Genomic DNA, 20,784 nt, shown 5'->3' with positions numbered 1-20,784 from the left:
AGAGGAACCGTTGAAGACACCTGTAGATGCCCTTAAAAAGGACGTAGTGGAGAAACCTATAGTCAAACCTGTAGAGGAACCATTGAAGACACCTGCAGATGCTCTTAGAAAGGATATAGTGGAGAAACCTGTAGTCAAACCTGAAGAGGAACCGTTGAAGACACCTGCAGATGCTCTTAAAAAGGATGTAGTGGAGAAACCTATTGTCAAACCTGTAGAGGAACCATTGAAGACACCTGCAGATGCTCTTAAAAAGGATGTAGTGGAGAAACCTATAGTCAAATCTATGGAGGAACCATTGAATACACCTTCAGATGCTCTTAGAAAGGATGTAGTGGAGAAACCTGTAGTCAAACCTATAGAGGAACCGTTGAAGACACCTGTAGATGCTCTTAAAAAGCACGTAGTGGAGAAACCTATAGTCAAACCTGAAGAGGAACCGTTGAAGACACCTGTAGATGCTCTTAAAAGGGATGTAGTGGAGAAACCTATAGTCAAACCTGAAGAGGAACCGTGGAAGACACCTGTAGATGCTCTTAAAAAGGACGTAGTGGAGAAACCTATAGTCAAACCTGTAGAGGAAGCGCTGAAGACAACTGTGGATGCTCTTAAAAAGGACGAAGTTGAGAAACCTGTAGTCAAATCTGTAGAGGAACCGTTGAAGGCACCTCCAGATGCTCTTAAAAAGGACGTGGCGGAGAAACCTATAGACAAACCAGTAGAGGAACCATTGAAGACACCTGCAGATGCTCGTAGAAAGGATGTAGTGGAGAAACCTGTAGTCAAACCTGTAGAGGAACTGCTGAAGACACCTGCAGATGCTCTTAAAAAGGACGTAGTGGAGAAACCTATAGTTAAACCTGTAGAGGAACCGCTGAAGACACCTGTGGATGCTATTAAAAAGGACGAAGTGGAGAAACCTGAAGTCAAACCTGTAGAGGAACCGTTGAAGACACCTCCAGATGCTCTTAAAAAGGACGTAGTGGAGAATCCTATAGTCAAACCTGTAGAGGAACCATTGAAGACACCTGCAGATGCTCTTAAAAAGGACGTAGTGGAGAAACCTATAGTCAAACTTGAAGAGGAACCGTGGAAGACACCTGCAGATGCTCTTAAAAAGGACGTAGTGGAGAAACCGGTAATCAAATCTGTAGAGGAACCATTGAAGACACTTGCAGATGCTCTTAAAAAGGATGTAGTGGAGAAACCTATAGTCAAACCTGGAGAGGAACCGTTGAAGACACCTGCGGATGCTCTTAAAAAGTGCGCAGTGGAGAAACCTATAGTCAAACCTGAAGAGGAACCGTTGAAGACACCTGCAGATGCTCTTAAAAAGGACGTAGTGGAGAAACCTGTAGTCAAACCTGTAGAGGAACCATTGAAGATACCTGCAGATGCTCTTAGAAAGGATGTAGTGGAGAAACCTGTAGTCAAACCTGTAGAGGAACCGTTGAAGACACCTGTAGATGCTCTTAAAAAGGATGTAGTGGAGAAACCTATAGTCAAACCAGAAGAGGAACCGTTGAAGACACCTGTGGATGCTATTAAAAAGGACGAAGTGGAGAAATCTATAGTCAAACCTGTAGAGGAACTGCTGAAGACACCTGTGGATGCTCTTAAAAAGGATGTTGTGGAGAAACCTATAGTCAAACCTGAAGAGGAACCGTTGAAGACACCTGTAGATGCTCTTAAAAAGGACATTGTGGAGAAATCTATAGTCAAACCTCTAGAGGAACCGTTGAAGACACTTGTGGATGCTCTTAAAAAGGACGTAGTGGAGAAACCTATAGTAAAACCTGTAGAGGAACCATTGAAGACACCTGTGGATGCTATTAAAAAGGATGAAGTGGAGAAACCTATAGGAAAACCTGTAGAGGAACCCCTGAAGACACCTGCAGATGCTATTAAAAAAGACGAAGTGGAGAAACCTGTAGTCAAACCTGTAGAGGAACCATTGAAGACACCTGCAGACGCTCATAAAATTGACGTAGTGGAGAAACCTATAGTCAAACCTGTAGAGGAACCATTGAAGACACCTGCAGACGCTCATAAAATTGACGTAGTGGAGAAACCTATAGTCAAACCTGTAGAGGAACCATTGAAGACACCTGTGGATGCTATTAAAAAGGATGAAGTGGAGAAACCTATAGGAAAACCTGTAGAGGAACCCCTGAAGACACCTGGAGATGCTCTTAAAAAGGACGTAGTGGAGAAACCTGTAGCCAAACCTGTAGAGGAACCATTGAAGACACCTGCAGACGCTCATAAAATTGACGTAGTGGAGAAACCTATAGTCAAACCTGTAGAGGAACCATTGAAGACACCTGCAGACGCTCATAAAATTGACGTAGTGGAGAAACCTATAGTCAAACCTGTAGAGGAACCGTTGAAGACACCTGCAGACGCTCTTAAAAATGACGGAATGGAGAAACCTATAGTCAAACCTGTAGAGAACCCATTGAAGACACCTGCAGATGCTCCTAAAAAGGACGTAGTGGAGAAACCTATAGTCAAACCTGTAGAGAACCCATTGAAGACACCTGCAGATGCTCTTAAAAAGGACATAGTGGAGAAACCTATAGTCAAACCTGTAGAGGAACCGTTGAAGACACCTGCAGACGCTCTTAAAAAGGACGTAGTGGAGAAACCTATATTCAAACCTGTAGAGGAACCGTTGAAGACACCTGCAGATGCTCTTATAAAGGACGTTGTGGAGAAACCTATAGTCAAACCTGTAGAGGAACTGTTGAAGACACCTGCAGACGCTCTTAAAAAGGACGTAGTGGAGAAACCTATAGTCAAACCTGTAGAGGAACCGTTGAAGACACCTGTGGATGCTCTTAAAAAGGATGTTGTGGAGAAACCTATAGTCAAACCTGTAGAGAACCCATTGAAGACACCTGCAGATGCTCTTAAAAAGGATGTAGTGGAGAAACCTACAGTCAAACCTGAAGAGGAACCATTGAAGACACCTGCAGATGCTCTTAAAAAGGACATAGTGGAGAAACCTATAGTCAAACCTGTAGAGGAGCCGTTGAAGACACCTGCAGACGCTCTTAAAAAGGACGTAGTGGAGAAACCTATAGTCAAACCTGTAGAGGAACCGTTGAAGACACCTGCAGATGCTCTTAAAAAGGACGTTGTGGAGAAACCTATAGTCAAACTTGTAGAGGAACTGTTGAAGACACCTGCAGACGCTCTTAAAAAGGACGTAGTGGAGAAACCTACAGTCAAATCTGTAGAGGAACTGTTGAAGACACCTGCAGACACTGCTGTAGAGGTAACAGGGAAGAAAACAGTTGAAGAAGTTTCAATAGATCAAAGGCAATCCAGTGGAGCACTGCATGAGATAACAACCAAAACTCTAAATGAGAATCCATCGAAACCCTCAGGTGCGCAGACCACAGAGAAAAAAGAAGACAGTCCAGTGGAACAACTCATAACAGCACATGCACCTGTAGTAGAGACTCCACTGAAACCCAGACAAGCAGAAAACCAGCCTCCAAGTAATCATGGGGAACTTTCACTTGTATCTGCTCTAAAAACTCCAACTACAGAACCAACAGAAGAGCCTGTTGTGGAAGCCCCAGCAGAGCACCAGAGACTGAACAGTGAAGCTGGATTGAAGTAAGTCAGTCGTTTATGCAACACCATTTTCATTTTGATATAACATGTGTTGACCTATATTGGCTCATAGGCAGTGGTAAGAAAATTGTACGATAAATGTATTTTTAAAAAAACGCCATTTTTATTTTAATGTATCCTTAAGTCAATTAAATCAGTGTCCATTAAATTAAATCAGTGGCTCTAGGGAATCAGAAAGAGGAATCACATATGAAAATTAGAAAAAGTTATTGGCTACTTTATGCTAGAGTATGTGTTATATTACATTTTTATTTAATTGATTTCTATAGCAGTAATATTAAATTATATAATTAGACATTAGTTACACAAACTGTAACACTGTAAGTATATAGTTTATCAGTATAAAGCAGTACTTATGTAAACACATCAACACTGTCAAATTAAGTGTGACCTGTCTCACTAAATAATTGCATTTATTTTGACAATAAAGTTTAATATATTAGTATTAGTATTCAACACAGTTTTATTCTTAATAAGACGTCTGTGTATCTGTGTATGTCTCCCTTTGCAGTGTGAAAGGTAAAACCATGTGTTCCTTCTGCAAGCTGCCCTTAAATGGAAGTGTGAAAATTACCGTCAACATTCCTGACATTTGCTGCCATCCGGATTGTTTCAAGGTTTACTTTTTAAATCTCTTCTTCCTCAAAACTGAACCAGGCTCAGAAGTCAATGTCTCAACCTTCCTCAAAGTTGTTTTCATCTGAACGTTGTCTATTTATTTCCACCTGGTATTAAAGGTGGAGTAAGCGATTTCTAAGAAACGCTGTTGAAAGTGGATTGTAACGAGCTCCAAAACACACTTGTAGCCAATCAGCAGTAGAGGGCATGAACACTCATGATGGGGGAGGAGAGAGAGTGAGCAAGAGGGAGATTTGAAGAAAGACTGTAGAAAAAGAGATGGCTGAGGGACATTACAAAAGAGAAAAAGGTCATTGAAAATAAGAAGGGTTATGATCAGGCAAGAGCTTTAGAACCCACGTTCCTAAGCACTAGAGACCTAAGCGAGAAGGCCCGAAAACGGACGCTGATATTGAGTTGTTTCTGCACCACGAAATAAGAGAGGATTCTCTGCAAAAGTGGTCACAGGAGACACATTAAAGGGTTAGTTCACCCAAAAATAAAAATTCTGTTATTAATTAATAGTGATCGACCGATGTATCGGTTTACCAATATTTTTCCCGATATTTAAGCATTTTCCCATAATCGGGAATCGGTTTTGTAATATCGGATTTTCCGATAAACGGCGCCATCTTGTGGCCGTTTTGAGAATTCCGCCATTGCACCCCGCGTCTGAGGAGATCAGTCAATAACAACTCTGTGCACAGGTAAAGTATATGTTCTACTTGCTTTGCTTTAATTATTCAACTTTATTTAACATAAGAGACATGCATGCAGAAATGAGATTTGAGACATAAATGCCTGATATAGTTTATTTATGCAGCTTGGTTCTAAAAAATTGAGACGAACTCATTGAGCCACGTAGCGTAATCCGTCATGTCCTTCCCCAATAAAGACGTAACTTTACATGAATTAAATAAAACAGACATGAATGAGTGCATGTTGAAAATAAAAGCGCTGAATTTAATTCTCTATCTGTTGTATTTGCTCACCATTAGTCTCGAAAAAAAAGTTTGTTCATATTGCTGAGCACTCACTGGGTTGATGATCAGGAATGCTCAAGCACGGCCACTGAATGAAACTTTTGACAAGATTGTCTTGTTTAAACACCCTAGATTATATTATCATTTACTACATAGCAATTATTTCGCTAATACACATCTAAATTTACCGCTTTGTGGAAATTAATTATTTATTATCTGCACGCGCGATCGCGGTTGAGTAACGTATAGCCTAATGTTATAGTTATGTGTAAATGCATAGATAAACAGCACTTTGTCATAAAGCATTTCATGATCTAGACCGACAAAAATATTAATAATAATTAATAACATACTAGTTGGAAAATGCAATGATGTATATGCTGTTTTGTTTGTTACTTTCCTGATGTTATAGGCTATTCCAGCTAATATTATGCAGTGAATTAATATTACCCAGTGAATTATTCCTCACTCTTAGTTTAAACCTATTAAACGGCACATAAACCTTCTAAAACTGTTTAAAATGAATTACATTTCTGCAAAGGTGATATGACTCCCCTGTCAATTATTTTTTCCATATGAAAACATTAGACTTTTAACATTTATTTTGCCTATTGTTAACATTGTTGCTGCTGATGCTTATAAATGATATGTATAATTTAGATATAAATTATATAATGTAATAATATAAATGTTTTTATTGTAATTTGATTAGTTTACCATTTATGAAAACAAATAAACATATCCAAATATGTTAGAATAGTTTTTGTGCTTTATTTTTTAGACTCAGACCCCTCTATTTATTTGTGTATAAATATAAAGGTTTTTTTTTTGTATGCAAGGAGGGAGTGATTGTTATAAATAAAATGGTTTGTTCAGTTCATTTGTGTTGTAATAATTGTGCCAAAACAGAAGTATAACAGTAAATAAATATCGGTTCTGCATATCGGTTATCGGGCACATACACATGCAAATAATCTGTATCGGTATCGGTTATAAAAATCAATATCGGTCGATCACTATTAATTACTCACCCTCATGTCGTTCCAAACCCATAAGACCTTCGTTCATCTTCAGAACACAAATGAAGATATTTTTGATGAAATTCGAGAGCTTTCTGACCCCCATAGACTGCAACATTATAACAATTTTCAAGGCCCAGAAAGGTAGTGATGACATTTTTAAAATAGTCCATGGGACTACACTATATATATATTAAAAAACGCATTTACTCAACTTCATGCTGTCCCAGACTTTCTTCAGATGAAAAAACAAATATTTTTAGAAAAATAATCCATCTCTATGAGTCCATTTAATGAAAGTGTATGGGACCTCCAAAGTTGATGCTTCAAAAACCACACAAAGTGAACATGATGGTAATCTACACAACCACAGTGGATTAATAAATGTATTCTAAAGCAGAACAAGATTTGCTATAAACTCTTGCTTCCAGCCATGTGTCATATTCTGGTTCGAGTTCACGCTTGGCATAAACGGCCGAAGACAATTTATCAACTGCGGATTAGGCCTACCATCGTGTTCATCATGATTTTTAAAGAGTCAACCTGTACACTAGCTTTATATGGACGCAGAGATGGAATTTTTATTTTTATTTGTTTGTGTTTTTCTGAAGAAAGTCATATACATCTGAGACAGCATGACGGTGATTAAATGATGAGAATTTTCAATATATCCAGTATCCAATGAATTAATTTTTCCTATGACCATCCACAGCAATAAGGTGTGCTGCCGTGTGATCAGTAATGTTTTGTCTGTGTGTTTTAGTGTAATGGCTGCTGCAGTCCTCTGGGTGATCTCTCCTCATCTATGTTCCACTACGCTGGGAAAGTCCTCTGCGAGAGATGCTTTGATCAAATCTTCTATCTCTGATGATTCATCCCCACAGCCACCGACTGGACTACAACTTACAACAAAGCTCAACTCAGAGTCTGCCACTAAGTTTGCTTTAATTTAGCACTTATTTAAAATAAACTTCACCAGCGATGGAAATGCTGTCGTAGGTTTAGTGCATATGAATACAACATTTTCTGTAAATGATCATTGCTGTGTGTGCATGTCTTCATACACACACACACACACACACACACACACACATATATATATATAAATATATATACCGTATATAAAAATTACCCTTGGGGCTTAATAAAGTCTCTCTCTCTCTCTCTCTCTCTCTCTCTCTCTCTCTCTCTCTCTCTCTCTCTCTCTCTCTCTCTCTCTCTCTCTCTCTCTCTCTCTCTCTCTCTCTCTCTCTCTCTCTCTCTCTCTCTCTCTCTCTCTCTCTCTCTCTCTGATCAACATGTTCCTCATCTTCTTCTAACAATTCAGTTTCAATTTTATTTTAATATCCTCTCTAGATGTGATCTGTAACTGTAAGAAGAATTGACAAAACTGATCGTCAACTTTCATTAAAGTTTATTGCATGAGTTTCTTTGAATTCAACACACAATTTTACATAAATTCATTTCAGTTTACATTATTATTAATCATTTAGTTATCAATCTGACTGTATAAATATTTGTAGTTTTCTAAAATGAGTTAGAACAATAAAAAAAACATTAGTTCCTTTGATCGAGCACCATCATTGAACAGGTTCAGCATATTGCCACAGTTAGTCAAAAATATACAACAAATACACACTGACTGACACTAAGAGTGTCTGTAAATACTGAATTCAAATTGACAGAAAGAAATCTGCTCACTTCAGTGCTGTTTCTCTGTGTGTCTCAGAATATAAACCAACAACTGACTGAGGAAACAAGTCAAACTCTCTCAAAAAGATGAAACGTGTGAGAGAGAGAAGCTAAAATCCTAGCAAACTGCAAGACATTAACATGACCATGAAGCTCAATGAATACAATTATTAAAATGAATAAATGGCCGTGAGAGAAAGAAGAGCGGTATGATAATGTGTGTGTGATAAAGACACAGAGAGAAGAGAAAAATGAAGAAATAGAGAAGCTAGATTCCACTCCTCCAGAGATCTACAGTACAGTAGTTTGTGCTTTTATGTATAGAGCTTCAATATATATTTTTTCATTAATCTGTGTTCTTTAGTGAGGTTTGTACTTATTCGTCTCATGAAACTGGTGTGTGTTGTGCTCTGTATGATAGACCTCTGCAGGGGCTTCATGGCACTCTCTTGTGTTTCCTCAAGGGCCACAGTGATGACACCACTGCAACAGGCAACAGGAAAGCGGGCCTAGCAACACCGAACTTAGCAACGGATTCCCTTCCTTCCGAGAAATCTTAGAATAGCGTAGTTGTAGGTGGTGGCAACCACGTAAATGAACTAGAAAAAGGAAGAAAAGTAAAGAACAACCCATATGTCTGATCAGAAGGTGTCACTGACTTCTGCAAAGACTACTGACTATACACTGACTACTGTTCCTCTGCAAAAGAGGAAATCTGAAGTTTTGTGACATTAGTGTTTATATCCCTTTGACACTCACTGTACTAGAAACATCAGGAAAGGCATGTGATTCTAATATCACATCATACTGCAGCATTTATTTACAATCTCGTCCGTAGCAGCGTACAGTACTAATATTTTAGAGGAACAATCACTTAAAGCAACTGGGATTTAAGTCCCTTGCTCAAGATAAATTCAGGACTTGATTCCTTGAAAAGGTAGTGAAAGTTTGTTAATGCAGTTATTATTGTTTACCATCTGGCATAGCTAATAATTAAATCTTATATATCATAAAGGCACATATTCAAGCAAAACATTTCACAAAAGAAATGTGCATTTATTTGCAGATGGCACATACAGTATCTAATGGAGAATTTAAGTGTAGCTTAAGTGTCTAAATACTTTTTGGGGGCCATTGAAACTGCAATTTTCTACTTATTACATGTTTGCATCAATCTCACTGTGATCCTCAGCATGACTGAGGGCTGTCCCGATAGTTAGTGCTCAATGATTCTCATTAGATAAAGCCTGAGAAATAACTGCTGCCAAAAACACAGGAAAGGGAGTAGAGACCCTGGGGATCTGTCAGTAACAGAGAGGTCAGATAATAATTGTAAACTAAACATTCCCTTGCTGTACTTCAGTAATGAACTTCATGCTGTTTGACAGCTCTGCAATCTGACCTCAAAGAATACAATCCAAATTCGATGGCAATGGAAGTTTGTCAATATACATAAATAAATGTGTAAATATAATAATCAAAATGTGTGTAAATTACCTGTTTTTGTTCTCAGTATTCTGAGGTGGATTTACCAATTAATAATGAATGCAAAGCAAGGAGGCCCTTGAAGAAGGAACCAGTTAACCACTATGACCTTGCACAAAACATCTTCCAAAGTAAATATAAATTACTTTAAATTTCACATGTGTAGAATATGAGATCACTAACCAGGGCAAGAAGGGTGATTACTGCTCCAGCAAATGCACAGATGTAAAGGTCATAGGTCATGTGGAACTGGAAACATGAAAAGGGATATAAGTGATATGATCTCTTGAAACTCTGAGTATGTGTGTTTGTCCAGGACTATAATCATCTAACCTCTGGGGTTTTGCAGATGTTGGCCAGTGTATTTCCACAAACAATCCCGGGCACAGCATTCCAGGGAAGAAACCCTACATAGAAAAAACAGACATCATGATCATGAACACACACAGATTCACACACGCATGGGTGCAGACGTACCATACATCCGTGCATCCATGCAGACTCTTGATTGCTGGTTGAACAAGGTGGTTTCCGCCAGAATGTTGACTTTGTGACAGGAGCTTTTCATATTAATGAAGAAGAGCACGGGAACGGCAGTGAAGCCAAAGACAACCAGCCAGATCACCGCTAGAATGTATGTCAGGATTATCAGCTGATCGAGAAAGACAGATAATAAGATCATTGCAACATAACAAGCATGAACAAAAGCAAGTAAATCTTGATTTATATAGCACCTAAACTGTTTAAACAGTCCAGATACAAACAAAATAAAAAGACTAAATCAGACTAAATCAACTGCTCATAGGTTATCAGGGAGTTTAGATACAACAATCAAGCTGCAGTTGGATGAAATAGTGATCTAGCTGGTGTGTATTTTACTGTTCCCACACTTTCTGACCTAAGATTCTCCATGATTTTTCCATGACTTCTCCATTCATTTGTGATAGTAGGATTTATTATCAATACAAAAGTAGTTTTGCAAATCATTTTATAGATATCACATTTTCAAAATGTCATTTTAAGCTGAAGGAAATACTTTCTGAAGGGCTGAGCATAACTTAACAAAGCACACTAAATACAGAAATTCCTATGGGTTAAATAATAACAATTAATAGCTATATAAAAAAATATATAACATATTATTAATAGTTTTTGTTATATAAAATGTTATATATATTCATTCCTTTTTATTTCCTTTCCATACCCTAATATTTCATTATCAAGAAAGATGCAAAGGGACCAGTGACCACAAAATTCAAAAACAATCTCACACACACACGCACACACACACACACACTCACAGTCAGGCTGAGGCCGCGCCCGAACTGGGTGCTCCTGAATTCTCCGAACGTCTGCTTTACTGCACTGGTGGTGTAAAAACCTTCAGCCAACAGCAACAATCCATAGAGGAAAAAGAAGGAGGCCAGACCGTAGATCACATACTGGAAATATTTTATACTGAAACACAAAATATGGAACAATGTCACAAACAATCAAAAACAGACCCACAATCACAAAAAGAAAGAGAAAGACAATCACTCACAAGTCTGCCAGCACAATGAAATCCTGGACGTCCCTTGCGAAGTAGAGCTCTATGAATGTGTGAGTGTGAGTGAGCGCCTCATGCCCTCCCCCACAGAAGAGTGCCACACCGGTGTAGCAGAGCAGGGTGGCCAGCAGGCTGGTGTAGGGCACGGCGCCCAGGCAGCGGATGCAGCAGTCATAGCAACCTGTAGGTGAGTGATATATCAACACACACACTGCACATGCAGCACACACAATACACACACACATTTATACACACACTCTATTCTAACAGTACACAAGCGCACTCATGATCATCTCGAAAAGCTCACCGCTGACCTATAAATGAGCATACACACTTAATACAAACTCTTTTAACTCTTTTAAGAGTTTGTTGGCCTACAGTAAGTCAAGGACACAAAAAAACATGCACACACATACACGATGTGATCTATCTGACTGACACATGCACACACTTTTAAACAGTCAGTGTATCCTGGAATCAAAAATGAACAAGCTTAAATGCAGGCAATCAAAAAGCCCTGCTCGAAATCTCGAACCACAAAAAGAAACCCAAATTACAAAAACCTGAAAGAAAGAAAGCAAACTTTGAGAGAAAAAAAAGGACGAATATGCGCTATATGCACCAAAAAATTTAACAGGCAAAACAACTATATCTAATAATAAAGCAATTTAACGAAAAGAAGCCAAACAATAAGCGGCAGAAGGCTCAGCTATGAAGTTCTGCAGTCCCCAGTGTGTGAGAGAAGATGATGCGCCCCGGGTCACCTAGCGCTTTACACAACCACGGCTGTTTCACTGGAAACATGGACACTGCTGAGCCGAACCCACACCAGGAGAGAGCCGCGAAGACGCTTGTCCACTCCACAGAGATTTCTGTCCTCTTTTGCTCTAATTTCTCTTTCTTTCTTCAGATACACTCCTCTGTCCACCTCAAGGAAGAAAAAAACGCATCGCTTAAGCTGCTCCTCTCCCTCCCTCCCTTCTTTTTCTCCTTCTTTCCCTCCCTCCCTCTCTCTTTCTCTCTTGCCTGAGTAGCCTGGTGTCAGGGTGAGATTGGGGGGGGGGGGGGTATGGGGGTGCGTTTTCATGTGTGTTTGAGGTTTTGTGGCTAGAAAAAGAAGCACTTGTGACAGTCATAATGGCTTTTGTTTTAACAACAAAACGTATCATTGTGAACAAACACACACACTCACAGGCCTCAGCAGTGGAGTGCGTCATTGCATTTCCACCCATAGCGGCACAGACAGACACATACTGACACCACTGGGGTTACAATTGGGATCATGGCAGGTCATCCTTTTACACTCTTTTTAGACTGTTCTATATTATCTTCTCAACAAACGTCAAAAATGCCTGACACTCACAATAATCTGATTACTATACGAAAGACATATATTCATCACACCCTCTGTTTGAGAATGTTGAAATGCTTTTGGGTCTTAAATGAACTTAAATGGGATAGTTTACCTAAAAATTAACATTCTGTCATAATTTTCTCATAATTTCATAATTTTCTGTCATATCACCCTCATGTCGTTCCAAACCTGTATACCTTATTTCTTCTGTGTAACACAAAAGAACATACTTTGAAATTCAGTTTATTTACTTTTTGTCCATACAAAGAAAAGTCGTTGGGGTCCAATGTTGTTTCGACACCAGTGTTCCTTTGTGTTTTGAAGAAGAAAGAACAACAAGTTTGGAAGACCTATCCCTAGGTTTGAGCAGACAATGAGACATTTGCTGTAACAGTTCAAACTGAAAATGTGATTCTGCAGAAGGCTGATAAGCTCTTGTCCATCTAATCTACTGCCAGCCACTGCAAAAACAAAACAAAACAAAAAGTACAAAATATTACAATGCATGTAAACCCTTCATGCCTATTTTTAAACTGGCACTGGCCCGTACAGGAGTCACCCATGGAGAAGAGAATATTTGACCTAAAGACCTGATGTGACCTCTGGCTGGAGTCTCCTGAGGTTACTGGTCGTCTCATAGTAACTGTCTAAGCCAATCAAAAGCGGAGCCAGCTGGTTAATCAATTAGCTAACCTTTTTAATTAATTAGGATCCATTAAATACCATATATCCCCTTCATAAGTACAGGAGTGATGCTTCTAAGCTTCTTCTGACCAATCAGAAGCCATCTTAATCTTACACACACTACATAAAACAAGGATCATTAAAACACTTCTATGTATTTATCTAAACAACTAATATCACATGCAAATCACAGACAGAACAATCAATTCAAATTCTGCCAGTAAATATGAGAAGAATTATGAAAATCATAGCCATGGTTAATAATGGGTTCAGGTGAGTTCAGGTAGACTTACCCATGTGAGTATGTGTGTGCGTATCGCGCTCTGTCTCTCTGATGTGCCGTGTAGTTTAATCTCTCGATGCTTTTATGATTCTCACTCACGCTTTTGTCCCTGGAACAATAAACAAGCCCCTTTGCTCTCTCTCACAAACAAACACACTCACACACACAATTGGGCAGATCTTAAAGATGCAGTGCCCTCTTTCACTGCCATGATAAATAAAGAGTAAGTGTTTTTGTGTGTGTGTCAGTGTAATGAATCCTAAATGTTCATGTTCATGATAAAGATGAACAAATGGGCCTAAACATTTATGCACAAACATTAGTATCTCTTATGTTTGGCCTCTTCACAAGTTCTACATAAACGGTGTACACACACACAAACACATTTGCTTAACTTTCTGTATTTTCGCAGTTATTGATTTCATTTTAATTATGTTTTTTTTTTTACAATGTAGGATGTCCCCAAAAAAAGGTTATGGTCAGATTCAACTCACTTCTAGGTACAAATTTGATTCCAAAATATGGTTAAGTTTGTATACACACAGACAAATTTTGAAGCAAAATGAGGGCGGTGTGACTGAGTCAGTTTGGGACAAAAAGATTCAATACTACATCCATACAATACTACAGTTGTCCGAATTAAGAACACACAGACAGTACTCTCTTTCACACACACACACACACACACACACACACACACACACACACACACACACACACACACACACACACACACACACGCACACACGCACACGCAGGCACACACACACACACACACACACACACACACACACACACACACACACACACACACACACACACACACACACACTCACACACTTGCAAGCATGGGGGCTTATGTGTGATTTGAAAGAAATGTTGTGCGCTCCATTAAAAGATCTGTCAAAGACCCATTCTTTATTTTTTGTGTGTAAACACACTTAAAAATGTTAAAAATGTTAACACACACAGGTGTAATTTAATTGTAAGTGTTATCATATTAGTGAGGACACCTCAAATAGGCGATGGTTCTATATAGGCAAGTGTTGATATTACCTAAACTGCTAACTTTCACAAAAACCTGCTCATATCAGAAGATTTATAGAAAAACATTGTTTGGCTTATTTATGCGAGGACCACTGAAATGTTTTTTTTAAACATATTTTACTATATTAGTGAGGATATTTTCAGAAATGTTGACATTATAATAGCCAAACCTTGGGCCGATTGCATAAATTGCTTTGACTAGTCTTATATAATCTTTTAACTTAAAAGGTGTTTTTAATTTGTATCCAAAAAGTAAGTCGGATTTCCCCACGGCTTACTGCTAGTTAGTTCTTAAGACACAGTCTTACAGTTTTTTTTACAATCGCTAAGACACATTTCTCAATACTTAAGGCACTTTTTCAAAACTCTTCACACAGTGATCACAACATCAGTCTATGTGGGCTAAACTGTGGATCACTTAACATTGCTTTGGCACAAAATGCTTTCAATGACTAGGCCTACATCTTTCAAGTTACATAAATTCTTTTCTCACTCAGACACAAACATTACTCAACTTTTCAAAACTATTAAACTTAAGTTCAAAACCTAAATGAATAAGAGAAATTTGCTACATTTCTACAGTAATACCATATTGAAATATATTCTGAATCTTTAAACCTAAATACTATCAAAACAATTTGATGTATGTGGACACCTACACAAGTGTGAGTCTTTCAATTTCATTACCATCTATACAAAAGGGGAAAACTTAGGAATAATTTTCTACTGTAATGTAAACATGGAATATGAATACTACTGCAGTGATTAATTATAAGCAGTACTGCGTGTCATTCTTGTTTTGTAAGATTTTCTTTACAAAAGCAAGGTTGTTAGTGTTTTTTAGGTTTAGTGACAAAGTGTGTTTGTTGGTTGAAATCGTTTGTTATGTGTTATGGAATAATTAATTGTTTAGAGACATAGATTAAGTGTTTTGGGGTGTATTAGTGCATTTTGAATGTGAAATGAACTGCTGTAGGGTAGACTGTGTACAGTTGAGACATGAGTACAGTTGAGACACCTTAAATAACTTGCGTACACAGCAAGCAAAAGTTGTGATTTTTGCTGTGCACATGTGTATTAGTGTCCTCTTTGGTTGTGGGAAATTTGAACAACAGGCTCATCTCCGATCCAAAGATATCACCAAAGGTTTTTTTTCTAAGATAAGACTTTCAGTTCACCATGCACACTCCACAATGAATAGCTTATTATCCTTATGTGACTGTTAAACGTAACTGGTATCATCACAAACGTTATTCTGTGGCCTAAAAACTGGCATATTTCATGGTATTGTGTCATGCAAGGTCATTGCAAAATCTAGAGAAATGTGCGAGGTGGCCAGCGGTGTATGGAGTTCTATTAGGAAACACACTGTTTAGTTGTTCGGTGTTATGATAACAGGTTTAACGTCGTAATTAGCCAGCAAAGGACGCAAATGAAAATAAAATTTTATATTTGTGATATTTAGACTGTATCATTACAGTTTTTTACAATCGCTATGACAAATTTTTCAATACTTTCAACAAATTTCCTAAACTCTTAACACATTTTGAACTACATCCATCTGTGTAAGCTATACTATTAACACATTTCTTGTTGCTTTAACACAAAATACATACAATTAACACAAATTTAAAATGCTTGAACTTCTTTTACACACAAGCTCAAACAAGACCAAAACAATGGATTTTTACTGGCAAATTTACCAATGCTTTAACACTATATGTCAGAACAGAAAACACCATGTTCTAAACCTAACCTTACAGGCTAAAGTCAAGGTAAACCGCTGTTTGTATTGTGAATTGAAACACAGATATATCCCCTGTATTTTATTCTATTGTTACTGAGAAACAGCTGATTGAATTATGCAAATATATAAATTTATTTTATTTATTGCAGCAATTCTGTCTCTGTCTTCGTTTTTTCATTACAGTAACCGTACATTATATAAAGCACTCTGAGATGGGTCTTTTTTTATTGAATTTCTGCAGCAAAAGACCTAAACCCAACAAAACAAAACTGAAGAGAGGCTTCAAAAGAAACTGAAGTTACTCTATGATCAATACAATATACTGTCTGTTGTATAAGGGCATACCAGCACATATAAAATAATGCAGTTTCTGTAATTCCATCTGATGTTAGTGTTTTTATGACAATGTGCTATGAAATCTTCCTGATGGACGAGAACATATGTTAGTGTTTTGAAAAATTATTTGATTTTGAGACATGCAAATTTGCAGTGTTTTGGTAGACATAGTGTATTGTTGATAGTGTATTATTGTATTTTGAAAATTAGTGTTGGAGTTTAGTTTACAATGTGTGATTTTGAGCATGAATGTAACTGTTTTGCCAATTGTGTGTTGTAGGTGTGTTGGTGCGTTAAGAGTTTAGGAAATTTGTTAAAAGTATTGAAAAAATTGTCATAGCGATTGTAAAAAACTGTAATGAATTTATTAAATATATTGTTCCTGTTTTATATGTTTTAACCAGTGCTAACTTAAATAAAATTAATGAATTTAAATGGATGAATAAATAAACATGTTGCCCAATTGTTATTTTCTTTATTTGTCTTTATTTATTATATTTGCAATGAATGTTTAGCTCTCTTACGAGAGGTTCTCTCGTATTGCGTACGTTGGTTACGCTACGGGTAAAGTCATCTTTTCTCGAGATATGAAGCCAAAAATTATCCTTAATTTTGTATATATTGTCAACGCAGTGCAGCAGCTAGCAGACCTAGAGCAGGCTATCTCGCGTGCTCATTGGCTGCCCTGCGGCTACTGCAGCAGCCTACCACTGAGCCTGGCGTGACGTCACGCCCAGTGAGGACGCTTCGCACCCTCTACGCGTAACAGCCCGCCAGAATGGGTGTGGCTTAGCGTATAAAAGAGAGGCTCGGAGGCTGCTTCCTCTTTTCATCTCTTCAGCGAAGCTTTTCGCATCGCTGGATCCTGAGAGAACCCGCCGCCGTTGAAACCAGCGACCAGCAAGCAGAGGAAAGCGTCTGAGGAAGCCGGTCGTCCATTGCGAGGATCTTCCGTTGAGGCCTTCAATGTTGAAGCTGTCACTCCGCCCTCTTCTGGACCGCGCAAGAAGAAGCGTCGTTCTCAGAGACCACCGGAGCCTGAGGTCACAGTGAAACGCTCGCCGAAGCCCCTCCATCAAGCTTCTCTCTCTCCTTCTCCGCCCCTCCCAGATGCGCAGCTGCCGGCTTCGGCCCTCACTGCCGTCGCTTCAGGTGACGAAGCGGAAGGAGACGCCACAGGTGACAGCTGTTCCATCCTGGCCTCGGACAGTGAGGAGTGGTCGGGTTCTCATCACTCGGCCTCCTCCTCGATCCAGGAATCCGGCCGAACTCTGGAGGGCGTGGACGCAGAGCTCATGCGCCTCCTTTCTAAGGCCGTCGACCAGCTCACCGCCGAAGGAGCCACACCCATTTCAGATTCAGATAAATCTCCGTCACAGGCCATTCTTGAGATTCGCCTTCGACGGTCAGGCATATCAATACACCGTCCTGCCGTTCGGCTTGTCTTTAGCACCCCGTACATTCACAAAGTGCATGGACGCGGCTCCGATCCCTTGAGAAATCAGGGTGTGCGGATACTGAACTATTTGCACGATTGGCTAATTTTGGCACAGTCAGAGATAGAACTCTTATCTCACAGAACAGTGCTCCTCAGTCATCTGGAAAGCCTGGGTCTCACTGTCAATTGGACCAAGAGCTATTTACTGCCTAGTCAGTTAGTTTCCTTTCTGGGAATAGAACTGGACTCTGTGGCTATGACGGCTCGTTTATTGACACAGTGCGCGCGCCGTGTTCGACACCTGGCCGCGTCTTTCCAGAAGGGCAGCATCGCTTCTCTGTAAACATTTCAGAGGATGCTGGGCTGTATGGCCTCAGCTGCAGCAGTGCTTCAGCTGGGCTTACTGCATATGCGCCCGCTGCAATGCTGGCTGAACGCTCGGGTGCCTCACCGAGCATGGGCTTCCGGCTGCAGACGAATCAGAGTGACTCAGAGCTGCGTTTCAGCTCTGCAGTCCTGGTTAGCGGCCGACTGGTACCAGCGGGGGGGTGATGATGGAAGCTGTCTCTTATCGAAAGGTCATCTTGACGGATGCCTCCAACTTGGGTTGGGGCGCGGTCTTCGAAGGCAGCGATCGTCTTTGGCCTGTGGTCAGACCGAGAGAAACGCCTTCATATAAACTGTCTGGAGATGAGGCGCTTCCTCCCGTTCATTCGGGACCAGCGTGTTCTAGTCCACTCGGACAACATGTCTGTGATGTCCTACGTGAACTGTCAGGGCGGCGTCAGGGCCAGGAACCTCTGCGATCTAACATAACGCCTCCTTGTTTGGTCTCAGCACTCACTGCGCTCGCTGAGAGCTGCGCATGTGCCAGGCCACCTGAACGACAGCCCAGACAGACTGTCCAGGGACAACGTTCCACCCAGGGGAATGGTCTCTGCACCCCCAGACAGTCCAGTTGCTATGGCGCCTTTTCGGCAAAGCGGAAGTCGACCTTTTTGCGTCAAAAGACAACGCTCATTGCCCGATGTTCTTCTCGAAGAATGAGGACGCGCTGGCCCAAGTCTGGCTCAACCGCCTGCTGCATGCTTTCCCTCCGCTCTCATTGTTGCCACAGGTTATCAAGAGAATCAGGGAAACGCGCCACTCGGTGCTCCTTATAGCCCCGTGGTGGGAGAACCAAATCTGGTTCCCGGAGCTGACGCGGCTGTCACATACAGCCCCTTGGCCGATTCCGGTCAGGAGAGATCTCCTCTCTCAAGCCCGCGGCTCAATCTGGCATCCCCATCCAGAGCGCTGGTCTCTGCACGTATGGTTAATCAACAGATACCCGTTGTCCTGCCAGAAGAAGTTATGAATACGATCACGCAGTCTAGAGCTCCCTCTACGAGACGCCTCTACGCGTCTAAATGGTCTGTGTTCTCCAAATGGTGTGCCAACAGAAGTCTGGACTCACGAACGTGTGGGGTCTTGCGGTTGCTTAGCTTCCTTCAAGAGCTGTTGGACAGGGGCAGGTCCCCCTTTACGCTTTAAGTTTATGTGGCGACCGTAGCAGCGTTTGCTGAGTCGACGCGGGGCCAGTCAATAGGAAGGAACGAACTTGTCATCCTCTTCCTTAGAGGAGCCAGGAGGGTGAATCCCCCGCGGCCCACATCGGTTCCTATGTGGGATCTTTCTTTGGTCCTAGAGGCCCTGAAAGCATATCCTTTTGAACCGTTAGATTCCGTGGATCTAAAATACCTCTCGCTCAAAACCGTTTTTCTGACACCTCTGTCATCAGTCAAACGTTTGGGGTTTTACACGCGCTGTCTGTTAGCGCTGCGTGTCTTGAGTTTGGACCAAATGACTCTAAAGTCATCCTCAAGCCAAGACATGGCTATGTCCCTAAAGTGATTGGCACTCCCTTTGTAGCGCAGGTCATTTCACTATCGGCTCTGCCAGCATCCGATAGCGAGAGCGATGTTAATCTCCTCTGCCCTGTCAGGGCGCTGAGGGTTTACAATACGCGCTCCGCCCCTTTCAGGCGCTCGGAGCAGCTTTTTGTTTTGTTTGGTGGGCGCACCAAGGGTCTCGCCGCCTCGAAACAAAGCCTGTCCAGATGGATAGTGTACGCAATCGCAGCTGCTTACGCATCTAAAAGTCTGCAATGCCCTTTGGGCGTCAGGGCTCATTCCACTAGAGGCATGGCCTCGTTGTGGGCCTGGTCCAGTGGGATTTCAATTCATGACATTTGTGTGGCGGCGGGCTGGGCCTCCCCGTCCACATTTGTTAGGTTCTATAACCTGGAAGTTCCCGCATTGCAGGCTAGACTTTTGTCTGTGTAAATGGGATGTACGTTCTTCCCAGATGTTATCATGCGCAGACTACTCTCACACGTCTTTTGCTCTCCTGGTTGAGCTGCACTATATGGGTTAATATGCTTTATATGGACCGGCAACGCCGCTCTGTATTCCCTATTAGTGATTATGTACATGTGCTGGCCCGCCTTGCTGGCCGCCTGTTTTCAGCTTATCTGTGTTCCCCGGCATTCCCTGGGACTCCTGAATTGGATGCTTGGCGCGCACAGCGTTGACAAGGGGTTCCCGTAGCGTAAGTAACTTACGCAATATGAGAGAACCTCTCGTAAGAGAACGTACTCGGTTACCTAACGTAACCTCAGTTCTCTCTAGAAGAGGGAACGAGTATTGCGTAACCTGCCGTGCTCGCGCCACGAGCGACTTTCGCTTCAGTCGATGAAAACCAGGGAAGCAGCCTCCGAGCCTCTCTTTTATATGCTAAGCTACACCCATTCTGGCGGGCTGTGACGCGTAGAGGGCGCGAAGCGTCCTCACTGGGCGTGACGTCACACCAGGCTCAGTGGTAGGCTGCTACAGTAGCCGCAGGGCAGCCAATGAGCACGCGAGA

General features: G+C 40.9%; 1 protein-coding gene across 4 annotated transcripts in view; it reads right to left on the bottom strand.

The window, feature by feature from the left end:
• Nucleotides 1-7,662: 7,662 nt before the first annotated feature.
• The window catches only part of plp1b (proteolipid protein 1b), a 14,214-nt gene continuing 1,092 nt past the window's right edge, over nucleotides 7,663-20,784 (bottom strand). Inside the window, exons 2-8 of one of the 4 annotated variants that reach the window (XM_077241170.1) lie at nucleotides 13,323-13,421; nucleotides 10,986-11,172; nucleotides 10,744-10,900; nucleotides 9,920-10,094; nucleotides 9,776-9,849; nucleotides 9,626-9,691; nucleotides 7,663-8,556 (exon numbers count right to left, since the gene is read on the bottom strand). In XM_077241170.1, the coding sequence (XP_077097285.1) occupies nucleotides 8,482-8,556; nucleotides 9,626-9,691; nucleotides 9,776-9,849; nucleotides 9,920-10,094; nucleotides 10,744-10,900; nucleotides 10,986-11,172; nucleotides 13,323-13,326 (738 nt within the window). In that variant the 5' untranslated portion in view covers nucleotides 13,327-13,421 and the 3' untranslated portion in view covers nucleotides 7,663-8,481. Of the gene's footprint in view, nucleotides 8,557-9,625; nucleotides 9,692-9,775; nucleotides 9,850-9,919; nucleotides 10,095-10,743; nucleotides 10,901-10,985; nucleotides 11,385-11,755; nucleotides 12,004-13,322; nucleotides 13,468-20,784 lie in introns of those variants that run through there. The other 3 variants (XM_077241169.1, XM_077241168.1, XM_077241167.1) reach the window with 3 other exon arrangements.

This window comes from Siphateles boraxobius, unplaced genomic scaffold (genome assembly GCF_051911475.1).
Source record: "Siphateles boraxobius isolate OS27281-9 unplaced genomic scaffold, OSU_SipBor_1 24, whole genome shotgun sequence".
Classification (NCBI taxonomy): domain Eukaryota; kingdom Metazoa; phylum Chordata; class Actinopteri; order Cypriniformes; family Leuciscidae; genus Siphateles; species Siphateles boraxobius.
The sequence above is the reverse complement of the archived record's forward strand: the minus strand, read 5'-3'. Positions and strand labels throughout refer to the sequence as shown.